The following is an 18,217-nucleotide window of genomic DNA, read 5'->3' as shown; positions in this document are numbered from 1 at the left end:
GCAAATGTATAGAAGATTGTGTGCCAAAGAAGGTAGTACGTACACTCCCCAACCGGAAACCACGATTTCCACGGAGATTCACTCCCTACTTAAAGCCAGGTCTGAGGTGTTCAAGACAGGCAACCCTGACCTATGCAAGAAATTCAGGTATGACTTCCGCAAAGCCATCAGGATGCCAAGAGACAATACCAGACTACGCGAATAGTCACAGACTAATGACACGGACTCTTGTCGGTTGTGGCAAGGCTTAGACAACATGACGTGCTACAAAGCAAAGCCGAGTAGAACCTCCGGCAGCAGCACACCCCTCCCCGATGAAATCAATGCATTATATGCTCCTTTCGAGCAGGAAACCAACAAACCATTGGCAACTGCCCCAGCAGCCTCAGACACATCCATATCTATTGTCACAGCTTCCATCAGCCTTCTTGAAAGTGAACCCTGAGAAAGCAACGGGTCCTGATGGAGTCCCTGGTCGTGCACTCAAGTCCTGCATGGACCAACTGGTGGGTGTATTCTTGGACATCTTCAACCTCTTCCTACTCCATTCCGAGGTTCCCACGTGCATCAAGAAGACCACCATCATACCGGTGCCAAAGAAGAACCAGGCAATGTGCCTCAATGACGACCCTCCATTGGCCTTGACATCGATCATTATGAAGGGCTTCGTGAGGTTGGTGATGAGACACATCAACTCCATACTCCAAGAATGCCTTGATCCACTGTAATTTGCATACTGCCACAACTGGTCCACAGCAGACACCATCCTAATGGCCCTACATTCATTTCTGGAGCATCAGCACAAAGACTCCTACATCAGACTCCTATTCCTTGACTACAGTTCCGCCTCCAACACCATAATCCCAGCCAACCTCATATCAAAACTCCAAAACCTAGGACTAGGCTCCTCCCTCTGCAACTGGATCCTCGACGTCCTGACCCATAGACCACAATCAGTAAGGATAAACAACAACACCTCCTCCACTATAGTCCTCAATACCAGGGCCCTGCAAGGCTGCGTACTCAACCTCCTACTGTACTACACACACACACACGACTGTGTGGCAAAACCTGGCTCCAACTCCACCTACAAGTTTGCTGATGAAATGCCGTACTGGGTCGGATCTCAAACAACAATGAGTCAAGAGTACAGGAGGGAGATGGAGAACCTGGTGCCGTGGTGTAATGACAACAATCTCTCCCTCAACGCTAGCAAAACTAAAGAGCTGGTCATTGACTTCAGGAAGCAAAGTATTTTATAAAACTGCTGTCTGCATCAATGGTGCCAAGGTGGAGATGGTTGATAGCTTCAAATTCCTAGGTGTGCACATCACCAACAATCTGTCCTGGTTTACCCACCCACGTCGAAGCTACGGCCATGAAAGCACAACAGTGCCTATACTTCCTCAGGAAACTAAGGAAATTTGGCATGTCCAACAGTGACTCTTACCAATTTTTACAGGTGTACCATAGAAAGTATCCTATTTGGCTGCATCACAGCTTGGTATGGCAACTGCTCGGCCCAAGACCGTAAGAAACTAGAGAGTCGTGAACACAGCCCAGTCCATCACGTGAAGCTGCCGCCCATCCATTGACTCTGTCTACATCTCCCACTGTCTTGGGAATGTGGACAGCATAATCAAAGACCCCTCCCGCCCGGGTTATTCTCTCTTCCAACCTCTTCCATCGGGTAAGAGTTTTTGCTTTTGCTTTGAGTTTTGGACTGGTTTGAACTGCACAGGTTGAAAGAAGTATCTCTCTATCTTCATTTTAAAAGCTGTTTCCAGACAGCTTGATAACTTAAAAGAGATAATTGCTTTCTGGAAGGAATTCAAACCTGCTGTTTGAAAAGGGGAACAAAGTGTCAATAACAACGGCAACAGTCTTACACCACTGAGAATGCCGTGTGCTGGGCCATGCCTTTGAAAAGGGGTTTCTGGTTTTACTTGGATTTTGTTACTGAATTGGAACAGTTAAGGAGGAATTCATTAAGTGTTATACAGACATTACTGTAGCTCTGTGGGGTATTTGTGTTTGTAATTGATAAAAGTTCTTGCTGTATGTGTTTATACAAATGTTAACTAAATTCTTAGAATAATGCTTGTTTTTTGATTGAAAGCGCCAAAGAAGCCTATTGAATAACACCTGAAAGGCAGGCTCTTGTGCTCATCCTTGCCAAAATCAACAAACAGTTATAGGTCAGGTGAACTCCATAATATACTTTGGAGTTTTCTAAACCCTAGCTCATAACAGCAGGCAAAGGGGGCTTTGGCAGGGGCTGGGGGCACTGGTGGGGATTGGTCCAGTGGTGGCGAGCCTGGCCAAAGGGGGTCACTATTTGGCAGGCTGGGTCCGCATGCAGCTGGCGCCACGTTGCATGGCACGGCCACTGCAGGCCGCCGCCGTGCGCATGCACAGCCACAGACTCGACAATTCTCCGGCTGTATCCGCAGCTAGAGCCCGGTGCTCTGCGCTGCGTGCCTGCTAGCTCCCCACCAGATCGGTGGCCATTTTGCGCCAATTTTTCAGTCGTAAAGCGCCACCGTTCTGACGCAGGGGTCAGCATTTGTTCTCGGAATCGGAGAATCCAGTCCCAGATGTGGATGGGAACGTGAAACGCAAGCAGTTCAAACAGATCTTATTGAATAGCGGAGCAGGTTGGAGGGACCAAATGGCCTATTTCAGCTCCTCCTCTTTCATATGTTCACAGCCCATAAGTATATTTTCTCTTCTCCCCTTACAGTGCTCACAGCACTGTAGGAACTCAACTCAAGGAACTTGTTACTTGTCCATTTTCAGATTTGAGCCTTGATGGTGAGTGTCTTCACCCAATGTTGGCCCCTGAGCACTTCTTAAAGTGGATCATTGGCCACCGATTAGAGCCAGGAACATCCATAATGTTTTTCTTTCTTCGCATAAGGATGCTAAAGCTAACTGCAGCACTTTTACTGCTACTGCTGGCTACAATTGATGAACTAAGCAAAAGTTTTCAATTTGGCCTTTTCTGATGCAACCACAGAACGTGGATTTCATCCTTACAGCTCAGTGAAATCTATGGCAAATGTTGACACGTGAAGCAGTATTTATAAAGGTGAAAGAAGGTTAAAGATAAACTGTTATTTAAAAGAATTGAGTGGAGGGGGCAGTGAACCATGCCCATGTGTTCTGGGGATGTGAGGAGTTGGAGAGCTTTTGGCAGGTGGTTTTCGGGAACTTATCGTGGATTGTAGGGGTTGAGATGAAGCTGGACCCTTTGGGGTGCCGGAGCTGCTGGAGGCGAAGGGGGCCGATGTCGTGGCCTTCGCCTCACTGTTTGGCGACGGACACTTTTGAATTGGAGGTCTGCCACGTTGCTACGCATTGCGGCATGGTTGGGAGACGTGTACAGGTTTCTCAGTTTTGAGAAAATCAAATTTGCCCTTCGGGGTCAGAGGAGAGCTTCGAAGTACAGTGGAAGCTGTTCATGGCTATATTTGAGTGGCTGTTTGTCACGGTGGGGGGGGGGGGGGGGGGGGGGAGGGGTAAATGGGGAAAACATTTGCAAATTATATACTCTGGTGGATGTTAAAGTTATGTTATTATGTTCAATATGTTTAGAATAAAATATCATTTATAAAAAAGAGTTGAGTACGTTTTACGTATTGTTCTTTGCACCAGATTCCTGTGGTATTAAATCTTCCAACTGATCATATCCAGCACAAAAATATTAAATACATTGGCCTGAATTTAGCAGTGAACACTGAAGGGCGAGTTCTTGTTGTTCACTTCGCCGTGAGCTTCCCACAGAGACCAGGATGGGCATTGTCAAGGACATGATGGGAATTAGCCACTATCTAAATATTTCCCTCATGCTCATAAAATCCCATCCAGGATGGTACTTTTCCCGGAAAAAAAAAGAAAAAAAAAGGGCTTTTGTAAAAGTTTGAGTAGAGACTTGCTCCGATTCATTGCCTGATCCAGTGTGGTGCCCTCTGATGGAGCATGATCTCAGAGGGAATTCTGCAATTTTACTCTTCCCTCTTCACCTCGGAGTGAGAATGGTGGAAGTGTAAAATTCTGGCCCTGAATTTGCTGCTTGATTTACTCCATACTAGTAGTGAGAGTCTGAACATTATTATTAACATAAAATTCAGGCTAATGTTATTTTCTAGTACTGTGACAATGACTGAGTCAGTGCACCAAAGAACATCTAGTTCTAGACTAGTCAAATTTATTATTGTATAACAAACCGTGGGTTGAAAACTAATACTAACAAACTGGAACAATCAAAAACACAACTAACCACAACTTCTCCAACAGAAACCCTCTAGGTTACAGTGTCACATGGTCTCACTTGCCTGCCATCTAGTGGTTGGAGGTCAAGCATATTTACATGTACAATTGATTGTGCATATCACTGTAGCTAATTTATTGAACTAGACTAAAAACATATTTACAAATATAGTACTGAATGACACAGGTAGAAAAGACTCACGTTTGATCACTGTTGCATGCTGAGTTAGTTGATTGGGTGCTGGTAAGGGTAAGGGTAGGTACAGAACCTGACCTTACCAGAATCACAGAATTGTTATGTGCGGAAGGAGGCGATTCGGCCCATCGTATCTGTGTCACACTCTATTGAAGCAAGTTATCTCGGGCCACTCCCCCCCCCCCCCCCTTTTTCCCCATAATGCTACATATTCTTCCTTTTCAAATAACAATCTGATTCCCACCACACACTCTGGGTTAGTGTGTGTATCACTGTTGCAGCAGTGTTGATTTTTAAATCCTTGTTTACAAGACCAGCAGATGCTTTGGCTACAGAGCTGCAATTAAAGCATCATAAAAATGAAATCATCATTCATTCCAAGCACCTATATTATTTACCTGAAGTAGGGCTAATGGAATTTTGTTTATAGAAAGGTGTTCTCTGGGATAAGGTTCTGGCCAAATTTGCAGACGACATAAAAATAGGTGGGGCAGTAAGTTGCAATGAGGAAATAAGAACCTTACAAATGCATATAGATAGGTTAAGAGAGTGGGCCAAAATATGGTGGATGGAGTTTAACGTGGATAAGTGTGATGTCATGCATTTTGGTTGGAAAAATGGGAAGGCAATTTATTATCTAAATAGGGAGAGACTTTTCGGTACTCTGCTGCAGAGGGATCTGGGGGTCCTTGTTTTGAGTCACAGAAAACTAGCATGCAGGTACAGCAGATAATAAAGAAAGTGAATGAAATGTTGGCATTTATAGCTAAATGAATAAAGCATAAAGGGAAGGAAGTGTTGTTGCAACATACAAAGTATTGGTGATAGCATACCTGGGGTATTTTGCACAGTTTTGGTGCCCTTATTTGAGGAAAGATGGAGTGTCATTGGAGGCAGTTTAGAGGAAGCTCACTAGATTGATCCCAGAGATGAGGGGTTTGTTGTAAGAAGAGAGATTGACCAGTTTAGGCTTATAGGCTCTAGGTGTTTAGACGAATGAGGGGAGATCTGATTGAGGCATACAAGATGATAAAAGATATGGATAAAGGAGACATGGAGAGGATGCTTCCTCTTGTGGGGCATTCTAGAACGAGAGTTCATAGTCTTAGCACATGAGGTAGCAAATTCAAATCAGAGTTGAGGAGAAACTACTTCTTCTAAAGGATTGTGAATCTGTGGAATTCACTACTCCACAGTGCGGTGGATGCTGGGACAGTGAGTACATTTAAAGAGGAGTTGGACAGATTTTTAGACAGCATGGTAGTACAGTGGTTAGTACTGTTGCTTCACAGTGCCAAGGTCCCAGGTTCGATTCCCGCTTGGGTCACTGTCTGTGCGGACTCTGCATGATCATCCGTGTCTGTGTGGGTTTCCTCTGGGTGCTCCCATTTCCTTCCACAAGTCCCAAAAGATGTGCTGTTCGGTGAATTGGACATTCTGAATTCTCCCGCAGTGTACCTGAACAGTCGCCGGGATGTGGCGACTAGGGGCTTTTCACAGTAACTTCATTGCAGTTGTCATGTGCGAGTACCTTTAAGAAATGGGTGTTTAAGAAATGTACCTTTAAGAAATGGGTGTTTATCAGTGATATCAGAGTGTGGGTGGAGCTGGGCTGTCTGTCAGCTTTTTACTTTCGTTTTAGGCTGTTTGCTGCAGGGTGTGTTTTAGTTTCGTTTTCAGAGCTGGATAGCTGCAGTCACAGCCAGAAGGGGTATTAGTTTCTCTCTCAGTAATCTGAAGACTGTAAATCAATCCTTTGGTGATTTAAAACAAATAACTGCTCTCAGTAGTGACTTTAACCTGATGTGCTTCTGTTTAAAGGTTTTTTAAAAGTCTTCTAGATGTTTAAAGGACAGCTTAAAGATTACTTAGTGTTGTATTCTTTGGGGTTTGTATTCGAATTAATGGTTGCTAAGATGTTCACTGTATGTTTTAAAAAGATTAACTTGAGTTCATAGAATAAACATTGTTTTGCTTTAAAAAATATTTTCCCATTTCTGCTGTACCACACCTGTAGAGTGGGCCGTGTGCTCCCCATACCACAATCTATTAACAGTTGTGTGTCAGGTGAACTCCATGATACACTTTGGGGTTCTCTAATCCCTGGCCCATAACACAGTGTTAATGTGTGACAATAAAGATTATTATTATTAATTGGTAATAGGTTGAAGGGTTATGGAGAATGGGCAAGAAGGTGGAGTTAAAGCCAGGATGAGATCAGCCATGATCGAATGGCCTAATTCTGCTATATCTTATGAACCTATGAACTTATAATTAGAAACATTTTGTTTAGCTTTAATAAGATCATGTAGTTAATAGGAGGAGTTAAGTGTTGAGTTTTGGAGTTCAGTTAAAGATCTCCCTATGAACAGTTTATCAGTTTCTCTCAAAGCAGTTTAGTTAAACAGATTTTGCCTGTGAACAGAACAGCAGTTTCTGAAAAGACTGGCAGCTTAAACAGTAGTTTGACACAGGCATGAATCTGAAAGCTGGTTCCTGAAGGATCTCTCTCTCAAAGTAGTTTATTCAAGGTATCTCTCTACAGATAGTATTCCTGGGTTTGCTAATTGTATTTAAAAGTGGGTTTTGATCTGAGGTGAGTATGGCTTGCGTGGAGATAAAAGATAGCAGTTAGGAGTTTGTGTTTCATTGTCTTTATTAAGCTTTGTTTAAAGGGTAATTGTAAGCTATTTTCTCATATGATGTTAAAGCTATTTTAACCCTGTATTAGTAATAAAGTCTGTCTTGATATACCACATCCCTATTTGTGTGTGAAATCACTCCTGGAGCGAAGTATCCTTTCCTCACAGTCTTACAAATTATACAACATATTGAATTTTCTGCCTGGTTTCCTAGTAACTATTGGAGTCTGGTCCGGGATTGCAATAGAGTGAAATAACCAGACCATAATCAGTCTTTCAGGCTCACACTTGAAGAATACGCAATTAGTGGAGGAATTGGACCATGAAAAGTTTCAAGACCTTAAAGAAGGAAGATGAGGAAATTTGACAATGTTCAGCAGTTCTTGAAAACACACATCTTGCTACATGTTGGAAAGTTTGGCCCTTTTTTTAGTGGTATTTTAAAGCCCCACAGATGGGTACAGGAAGAAACCTGGGAGTAATTTAGGGCAGCATGGTAGCATGGTGGTTAGCATAAATACTTCACAGCTCCAGGGTCCCAGGCTCGATTCCCGGCTGGGTCACTGTCTGTGTGGAGTCTGCACGTCCTCCCCGTGTGTGCGTGGGTTTCCTCCGGGTGCTCCGGTTTCCTCCCATAGTCCAAAGATGTGCGGGTTAGGTGGATTGGCCATGATAAATTGCCCGTAGTGTCCTAAAAAGTAAGGTTAAGGGGGGGGTTGTTGGGTTACGGGTATAGGGTGGATACGTGGGTTTGAGTAGGGTGATCATTGCTCGGCACAACATCGAGGGCCAAAGGGCCTGTTCTGTGCTGTATTGTTCTATTCTATTCTATTCTAAATTTCATTTTGGGTAATAGATTAAAATGGGCCATATTCATAGAATCATAGAATTTACAGTGTAGAAGGAGTCCATTCGACCCATCAAGTCTGCACCGTCCCTTGGAAAGAGCACCCTACCTAAGCCCACACCTTCCACCCTATCCCAGTAGCCCCATCCAATCATTTTTTGTACACCAAGGGCGATTTATCATGGCCAATCCACCTAACCAGCACATCTTTGGACTGTGGGAGGAAACCAAAGCACCCGGAGGAAACACATGCAGACACGGGGAGAACGTGCAGACTCCGCACAGTGACCTAAGCCAGGAATTGAACCTGGGACCCTGGAGCTGTGAAGCAACTATGCTAACCACTGTGCTACCGTACTGCTGATATTATATCAGACATCTATGCACCTCACTTTATTTGAATTTTTATAGGAAATAAAATTTAAAGAGTTTATTTAATATTCAATTGAGCAGCTTATTCAATATTTCCTATTTTCCCCTCTTGTCCAACGTCAAAGTGGCCCCCTGTAGTTAAGAAAAAACTGTAATGATTGAATCTTCATTTACACCTGTTTGCTTTGTTTTTGAGTTCAAACTTGTAACTTATAAGCCACAGCTAAAATTCTTTGATCAAACAAAATATTTTTTGTGTTACCTCAGTTATAGGAGGGTCTTGCGCTGATCGTTGTGGGAAGTACCAACCTGATGAGGCCTGTCAGTGTAACTTGAAATGTGAGGATTATGCCGATTGTTGCCCCGACATTCATACCTGTGCTGGTAAGTGAGTAACCTTCCCCGGACTGCCCACAAACAATTGCTGCAGTGGGAAATAAGGTCAAGCTCATCATGGTGTATGTACAGAGTATGTTGAGGTCTTGACAATCCGCAAGGCTTTTCTTCTCGTTTCACCTTTCCACCTGTTCTGATGGGTTTTTTAAAATTCTTTTCTATTCAGACCCTTCCTTAACAGAAACCCAACCCCAATTGACCTCTATTTTCATTCCGGGTCATGGAATCCTGTTTGGAAAATCTCAACTGATCCAGGTTGGTGTGGAATGGAAGAGAGTTAATCGTTTCCTGGGTGTCCCATATGCAGCTCCTCCCACTGGTGAAGGCCGATTCAAAACCCCAGCATCGTTTCATTGGACTGGAGAATGGAATGCCACTTTCTACAGGTGAACATGGTCTTTCCTGTTGGCTATTATTTAATTCTTCTATTTTTCTTTCTTTCTGAACAGCTACCACAAAACATCGGGAGTCATGTCCAGTTCTGATCACCTAATCACATACAGGATACCATTGCTTAAAAAGGATACAGAGAAAAGCAAGAAATATACTCCTGGCTGTCAAGAATTTAAACCAAGGGGGAAAGGTTAGGGAAGCTGGGCATGGTCTCTTTAGAAACAGGAATGACTTGAGGTAACCTAAGTGAAGTTTGGAACATTATAAAGGAAAGTTTATAAATTTGAGCCAGGTGAACATCATTTAAAAATTAGAAAAATAGGAATGAAAAGATAAGCCTGGCAGAATAAAACAGATTGCCAGGAAAGGCCATCAAAGCGAGCAATATTAGGGCAATTTTATGACTGCATTTCGCCTGGTGTAAACCCCACTATTTCAGGAAAATACCAGGAGAGCCCCAAAACAAGTTTTGCGCTGGGCGCCAAACAGTTTGCAATGTTCTCTGGCCCTTCCAGCAAACATAATCAAGTTTACGCCCAGTGAGGGCATGAAACTAATTACCATGCGTTTAAATTCATTATAATACGCAAAGGTGGCTTCATGTTGAATCTTCCAGGAATGTGCTATGATCTCACCCATCGGTGTGACATGAACAAATGGAGACCAGATATGTTGACTACGCCGGGGGCCTCAGAGTATATTTTAGCCCCGGGTGATCAGGGACATGGCCCTGTGGCAGTGCCAACCAGTGGCACCAACTTGACAGTGATGAACTGGCACTGCCAGGTTGGCTATGCCATGGGTACAAGGGGGCAGTGCCAAGGGACAGGGCCTGAAGTGGGCAAGGCATGCAGGGGATGGGGAATGCAGGGAGTAGAGGGTGGGAAACATGCATTCAATGGGGGGGGGGGGGTGTCTGCCGATGTCTATGACGGAGGCGGGGGTCATCGATTTAATTTTAAGTTCAGGGAACCCTTGAAAATGATGCACCGATATCTGTGAAGCCGGCTTGCAGGCACAATTAGGCCCCACTCCTCCCCAACATGCCCTTCCCTTCACAAATATGGCAGTATAAGACCATAAGATATAGGAGCGGAAGTAAGGCCATTCGGCCCATCGAGTCCACTCCACCATTCAATCATGGTTGATTTCAACTCCATTTACCCGCTCTCTCCCCATAGCCCTTAATTCCTCGAGAAATCAAGAATTTATCAATTTCTGTCTTAAAGACACTCAACGTCCCGGCCTCCACCGCCCTCTGTGGCAATGAATTCCACAGACCTACCACTCTCTGGCTGAAGAAATTTCTCCTCATCTCTGTTCTAAAGTGACTCCCTTTTATTCTAAGGCTGTGCCCCCGCGTCCTAGTCTCCCCTGCTAATGGAAACAACTTGTATGTGGGAAGATCTCGCCGGGAAACCTGCCTGTTCCTCTAGGGTGAAACACGCCCGGTTTCTGAACCTGACACTTGCCATTTTTTTGGGAAAATTCCACCCATTAATACCAAATCTAGTTATTTGTCTAGGTTTCCAATAGACAACTGAATGTCATGTATATTGGACAACCTGGTGCAAAGGGAAAATCAGGTAATCATATAACTCACAGCCAATTGGATGTCATCCCTTTTACACCATTGCTGAACTTAAAACTAGCCCCAGAGAGTTATAACAAGAATTTAATTTTCACAATCTCTTTTGTTTTAGGCCCAGTTGCATACAACCAGGAGATGCAAAGGCCGTTTACTCTACTGTGGACGAAGATTGTCTCTACCTAAATATATTTGTCCCAAAGACCATTGTGAGTAATAAAACCTAAACAACAGTAAACCTCGGGTTTTGCTGCTGATGTCCTATGTCACATAATGGGGAGACGATGCTCTGTACTTGCATACTGAGTTAGTAGGCTCCCTTGTGTCAGTATGAGGAATACCGAGCAGAAACCATCTCTCCCCTTCAAGGCAGGAAGATATATTGGCTGTAGAATTGCCCTTTATTTTCTCTTATTTCTTTCAGTCAGTAATAGAGTGATATTAAAGATGCCTACAATCAGAACTATCTTGACTGGGGAGAAATATTGATACGTCTTGTTTATTCATTCTTGGAACATAGGTAGCCAGAAGAACGAGGGGGGAGTCTCATAGAAACCTATAAAATTCTAACAGGACTAGACAGGGTAGATGCAAGAAGGATGTTTCCGATGGTGAGTGTGTCCAGAACCAGGGGTCACAGTGTGAGGATACGGGGTAGACCGTTTAGGTCAGAGAAGAAGGGAAATTTCTTCACCCAGAGCTGTGTCTGTGGCGTTCGCTCCCACAGAAAGTAGTTGAGGCCAAAATATATGTTTTCAAGAAGAAGTTAGTAATAGCACTTGGGGTGAAGGAGATCAAGGGATGTGGGGGGGAATCAGGCTATTGAGTTGGATGATCAGCCATGATCATAATTAATGACGGAGTGGCATGAAGGGCCGAATGGCCTCCCTCTACTCTTATTTTCTATGTTTAAGAAGGCCAATTAACTTAGAGGCCAGCACAACTGGTAAGAGGTGTTAGCCTCAAGAGCTGGAGCGAGCATTTACTAGGTAAAGGAGTGAATCATGAAAGACATAAAAGATCAGGATTTATTTTATTCTTGAAATGTCCCAATAAATGTTATTCTCCAGACTTCTAATTCTGCTGATTTTTATAGGGGAACAACCAAAGCTCATAAAGCTTGGCTGGAATTCTCTGGCCATTGGGATTCTCTTTTCCTGTCGGCAGCTCACCCCCGTACACGGGCTTCCCAATGGCGTGGGGTAGTTTTACTGGACAATCCCATTGACAAGTCAGCGAACAGCTCACCATCAGGAAACACACGGCTGGGAATGGAGCATCCCACCCCTTATATCAAAGTTCTTTGTTGAAACCCTGGCTGTCTCCTCATCCACAAATCGTGCTTGACCACTCTGCCCTTGCAAACTATCACCAATCTCTAATCTACTTTTCCGCTCCACAAACCTTACATGTGCTGCTGTCTCCCACATAATACCTATCTTTTCCGCAGCTCTGTGTTTGAATCTCTACAATCAGGTTTATCATCCTGCCACAACTGAAATGCTCTTCAAAAAAATCGTAAGAGGTTTTGTGACTGTGACCGTGGTACATTATCCCTCTCTTGATAGGGCCTACTGCATCATCCTGGCGAAAAGCCTCTCCTTTATTGACCAACCGAATGGGGCTATGCTTACCTGGTTTAACATATTAAATCCCTGCTCAAGCATTGTCAGCATTGGCTGCTCTTCAATTCCATGCATGATTACTTCTAAAGTACTCCAAAATACATATCGACTCTGTTCTTTTGCTCATCTGCATGCTTCTCATTGAAGACTGAGGGTTTAGGTACCTGACATGAAGGAGGCCTAACAATTAGCCAACCCCACTGAAAGGCAGCTGAAACTAGGGTAACATTGGCTCGGAGTGGCTGCCCAGTAATTTGGACCACGTTGCTGGGGATCTGTGGACCAAGGCACAAGATATGGATGGGAGGAATTAGACAGGGAGGTGAGAACATTTCAAGTAGGAAAGGTAATTGGGCAGGCTGTCCGCTTGTTAAGATATGTCCCATCACAGGTTAAATATTAACCCCATGTATTTACAGGATGCAACCTAAGGGCAGCATGTAGATGAGAAAGAAGACAAATCCAGAAGTGCACGTTTATATTCTCAGCTGTGGGGCTGCACAGTTTTAGCTGGTTAAATTCTTGAACTCCTTGGGAATTGCAAAACGGGCACTCTGGCAACTTGCACCTATTTCCTATGGAGTTAGAATCATAGGGTGCCCGCATGAGTAGACGACCTTCCAAATGGGCGTACTGCCTGTGCAGACTTTTCAGCCGCATGGTTTATACACCCATTCGCCATAACTTTCCACCTTTACATTTGATAAATCGCAATTGACAACATATTAATATGAATAGTAGGTAATAAGTGGCTTTCAAGTAGTGAAGAGGGTAGGTTTCTCTGAACCTCAGTTGTCATGGACGGAATGTTTCCCCCCTGTTAGGATTGGAAATAGTAAATAGGAAACAAGTGATTAATAATTAGAGATTCATTGGTTAAGCATATAAAGAGAAACTGTGTACAGGTTGTGGATGTTTGCACCTCTTATTTAATTTTCTGAGGAACTTTTTAATTAGATTTTTGTTACACTTCTGTCCCATGCTCCTAATCCTTGGGCACCTAGTGCCAAGAGGGTGCAGGGCGGGGAGAGGACCTCTTTGCGAACCTGCACTTGGGCCTGGCCAAGTTGGACATTAATAGGTCCAGACAGCAGGCGATCATGGGCATCATCTGACCCAACTGTTTGCCATGACTATGTTGGCTGCCAGCTATCTCTGGCCCGAATGAGACCTTCCATGACTAATGGGCACCATGGGGGCTAGGATGCATCATAGGCCCCCAAAACCAGATTTTGATTTCATTTGTTAAAAGGTTTTTGGATGGTTTTGCTGGTTGGATGACTTGAAGCTTGTTTGATGGATTCCGGTGAAATTCCGTCTATGTGCAAGCAGCTTCTCTGCTTTCAAGAGTAGACTTCCAAAATTGTTTCTCATTATTTGACACCTTGAAAGTTGGAGACAGTCAATGGCTGGGATTCTCTTGCCCTGGTGTGGTGGAGCCAAGCAAAAGTCCATTGACTTCGCCGGGTCCTGAATATCCCGCTGGGGAATGGGGCTGGAAAATTCTGTCCAGCGACTTTGTGTTTGAATGGCCCATTTAATTTTAAATGACCCCTAGTTTCAGGAAAGGACATTGGTCAGTCTGGAAGATTCCTTTTGTTGAGACAACGGAATGGCTTCAATCACTAAAATACGTCAAGTGTCCCTTGGACGCTATCTTTTGCTGCCTTTTGTTCAGCTTTTAAAAATATAAATTATTGGGCAGCACGGTGGCGCAGTGCCTCACGGCGCCGAGGTCCCAGGTTTGATCCCGGCTCTGGGTCACTATCCGTGTGGAGTTTGTACATTCTCCCCGTGTTTGCATGGGTTTCGCCCCCACAATCCAAAGATGTACAGTGTAGGTGGACTGGCCACACTAACTTACCCCTTAATTGGAAAATTGAATTGGGTACTCTAAATTTATAAAAACAGAAAAAATATATATATAAATTATTGACTGAAAGTTTATAATATGCTCGTACGTGACACAATAACGAAGGCACATGGGTGAAGAGCTCAAGATGCCTGAGTATCGTTAGCATTTGGGAAACCTCCTTCCTCACAGCTTCATTAATGGGCAAAAAGAGAAAGACTGAACCCAAATAAATAAAGGAACCACGGTTCTGATTTCTTGAATCATTACTAATCCTGAATTTTGTTGCACGATAGACTGGGAACAACTCTGCGCTGGTCTTCTTCCACAACAGTGCTGCAGATTACAGAGAGAAGCAGACGAACATTGACGGGTCTTACCTGGCATCTGTTGGAAACATCCTGGTTGTGACTGCAAACTATAGGGTCGGAGTGTTTGGATTCCTAAGTGACGGTAAGCCCAGTGGTAAATTGTGAACTTATTTATTTTAAGACTTTGGATGAAACAGTAAAATTGCATTTCATCATAGATTATCATAGAATTTACAGTGCAGAAGGAGGCCATTCGGCCCATCGGGTTTGCACCGGCTCTTGGAAAGAGCACCCTACCCAAGGTCAACACCTCCACCCTATTCCCATAATCCAGTAACCCCACCCAACGCTAAGGGCAATTTTGGACACTAAGGGCAATTTATCCTGGCCAATCCACCTAACCTGCACATCTTTGGACTGTGGGCGGAAACCGGAGCACCCGGAGGAAACCTACGCACACACGGGGAGGATGTGCAGACTCCGCACAGACAGTCACCCAAGCTGGAATTGAACCTGGGACCCTGGAGCTGTGAAGCAATTGTGCTATCCATAATGCTACCATGCTGCCCAAATAAATAAATCTATTGATGTAAACTTCACATCTTAGTCTTCCCAACGCGCAGCTGCATAGAACAGGAATGCAGGTTAGGAACTCGGCCTGAAGATTAGGGTGGCCTAGTTCTAAACCTACACATTTTTCATAACCATTGAAATCTATGGATTATTGAATATTGCTTTCTATTCCAAAGTCCATTGACTTTGGCAGAACCAGTAAATCTCACCACTGGGAGGGGCCATAGAATTCCACCCAACATCATAGCTATGGGCCGGGATTCTCTAGTCCTCTCGCAGTGTGTTTCTTGGTGGCGAGAGGTGGCCCGCTATTGGCTGTTTTGGCAGGGTCTTCTTATCCCGCCGCTGTCAGTGGGATTTCCCATTGAATCCACCCCAAGTTGCCAAGAAACCCATGGCGGGTATACACCATGGCGGGACCGGAGGATCTCGCTGGTGGGAACAGCTGGAAAATCTCACCCATGTTGTCTAATTGTGCTAGCCCTGGAATTCAAAAATTGGAAAAAATTCAGTTACAGTCCCCACAATTTATTACCTTCCAATGACTAATACTGGTAAATAAAGTGTGTGCTCCTGCATGCATGTTGCTGGATGTGTGTTCCTGGATGTATGTGTGTGTATATGTGTATGCATGGGCAAATTCATAATTGAAAACTGCTGACACTCAACGGTATTTGCACATAAAACCTTTCAACATATGAAAATGTCCCAAAGGGTGTAAAGTGAGACCAAGCCGAAGAAACAAATTGGATGATTGACTAAAAGCTTAGTCAATGGGATAGGTTATAAGGGGAGTATTAAAAGAAGAGAGAAAGGCACAGAGGCTGTGAGAAGGAATTCCCAAGAATTAGACATTTGAAGGCATGGCTACCAAAAGTGGAAAATCAGAGATGCACAAGACCAGGTTTAGAGGGCAGAACTGTTGAAATACTATAGGCCTGGAGGCGGCAGAGATAGGGAGGGAGAAGGCCAAGGACAGATTTCAAAGTCTTTCAAAGTCTGGATGGGAATTTTTTAATTGTGGTGTCAATGGCTGCCATAGGTCATAGAGCACATGCGTGATGGTGAACGGGACTTAGTGCGAGTCAGGATGCGAGCATAGAATTTTCGAATGAGAACAGCGTTTTGGAGGGTGAAAGATGGGAGGCGGTGAAAAGCTGCTGCTGGTTTAAGGTGGCGGAGGCCTTCCAGTTTCAGTGGAACCAAACTGCAGCAGGAGTCTGCAGCTTTGGAAAGGGAGGAGGAACTAAAATATTTTGGGGAGAAAAAGATTTATACAAACAGAAATTTCTCACTCTTTGCAGACACTGAGATGATGACTGGAAACTGGGGTCTGTTGGATCAAGTGGCCGTGTTACAGTGGTTGCAGAGAAACATTGGTTACTTTGGAGGATCTCCATCTCAAATCACAATCACTGCGGACCGCAGTGGGGCTGACATCACCAGCATGCACCTCGTCGCTACATCTGGCACCAGACTTTTCAAAAGAGCCATGCTACTGGTAAGAAACAATCTTATTGACGTTTTGAGGAAGTAGGGCATAATGTATTGCTTAAAATGATACTTTGATGTACGAACAAACAAATAATTCCTTGTGACATGCTTCAGATGACTTGACACACAAGGCCCCATTTTGGAAATGTCTCTATAACAGGAAGGCTCTGTTGCATTTAAGGCTAGGAACCTCTTCAAGACTTCTCTATCTCTCTAACTTTGCCAAATGTGCAGTGGAAACCATATTTTCTCATGTACCTGGAGCCTCCATTATATTCCAGTCGAGTTCTGGCAGCTGAATGGGAATGGTTTAAAGAATATTGCCGTCCAGCATCTCTTTTCAGCTGGATTGAGATTCCTTCACAGCTGCTAACAGTGCTTTGGCTGTCACTTGGAGTTGGAACATTTTGTGATGTAACATATTTGAAGGGTTTTTCCCACAGCTCGCCCTTCCACACCCTGTCACCCTCTCCCATACTACAGAGTGCCCAATGCTACTCTGGACAGGGGTGAGACTTTACTGAGTAATTTCTGATTGTGCGGGAGAGGAAGCTGCCCCTGCCTACTTATGATGCATTGTGCCATGACCAGGTGAAGAACTCCATTTGCTGAAGTAGGTCAGCCCTCATTCTCTGAACAGTGTGTCTTGTTGGGCCCTGAAGGTTTAGAGTAGGGGGGAAATTGGGAACTATGTTAACGTAAAACTGGACAGACCAGATTACTTGCAATATTTGCGTATGGTAGATGGCCAATCCAATAGCAGCACAGATTATCGAAAAACCCAGTTATGATACCTCACTGCAGCGGCCTAAAGAAGTAAAGACGCAAGTGTGGATGGAGATTAGTCAGTAGGGTTTAAGTGAGATTGTTCTGTCCTAACTTGTAGAGTGTGTTTAATTATAGATATTTTTATTTAACTTAAACTGGTACATGATACTGCTGTACCTAGATGAGCGGTGTTGTTCTAGATTGTTGTAATTTGTATTGATTTATTGAGATTAATTTGATTATTAATTCCTTTCGTACTGATAAACAAGAGCTCAATAAAATTAGGGAAACCAGAATTATAGGTGAAATGGAATGAAATGAAAATCGCTTATTGTCACAAGTAGGCTTCAAATGAAGTTACTGTGAAAAGCTCCTAGTCGCCACATTCTGGGACCTTTTCGGGGAGGCTGGTACGGGAATTGAACCGTGCTGCTGGCCTGCCTTGGTCTGCTTTAAAAGCCAGCTATTTAGCCCAGTGTGCGAAAACATCCCCGAGCTAAACCAGGTTTAGGGTCAATGAACATTGTTGGTCCTAGGGTTTCAACCATTTAAAATCATTTTTTTGAAACTCATCTGACTTTTGGATGAAATCCTATGGATCCTGAAATAATAAGGAACTGCCTTTGTATTAGGTTGGGAAGAGTGGGTGGCAGTGTTTTGTTGCATTCTGGAGAGTATGGCTGGCACGTGGTTGTGCTGACTTTAAACAGTGGGTTCACATTGAAGATAATTGTGAGCTAAATCGCAAACCTTTGATATGTTTCAATGTTATCACCGGGATTTTCCTCTGGGCTGGGATCGCTCTAGTCTTACATTGGTGGTTGGGGCTTCTGACTGCCTTGCTGCCAACCCACAACCAATTTTTGGCAAGCTCCTGCTAAAGTTTTT

The 18,217-nt window shown here is 44.0% G+C and overlaps 1 protein-coding gene across 1 annotated transcript in view; it reads left to right on the top strand.

Annotated features, from left to right (window-relative positions):
* The window catches only part of tg (thyroglobulin), a 475,922-nt gene that overhangs the window by 186,328 nt on the left and 271,377 nt on the right, over positions 1-18,217 (top strand). The window contains exons 38-42 of the mRNA XM_038808459.1: positions 8,597-8,713; positions 8,892-9,111; positions 10,822-10,915; positions 14,480-14,636; positions 16,372-16,568. Of these exons, the coding sequence (XP_038664387.1) occupies positions 8,597-8,713; positions 8,892-9,111; positions 10,822-10,915; positions 14,480-14,636; positions 16,372-16,568 (785 nt within the window). The remainder of the gene's footprint in view (positions 1-8,596; positions 8,714-8,891; positions 9,112-10,821; positions 10,916-14,479; positions 14,637-16,371; positions 16,569-18,217) is intronic.

Source organism: Scyliorhinus canicula, chromosome 10, assembly GCF_902713615.1.
Source record: "Scyliorhinus canicula chromosome 10, sScyCan1.1, whole genome shotgun sequence".
Taxonomy (NCBI): Eukaryota; Metazoa; Chordata; class Chondrichthyes; order Carcharhiniformes; family Scyliorhinidae; genus Scyliorhinus; species Scyliorhinus canicula.
Note: the sequence above shows the minus strand (reverse complement) of the source record. Positions and strands in the feature narration are given on the sequence as shown.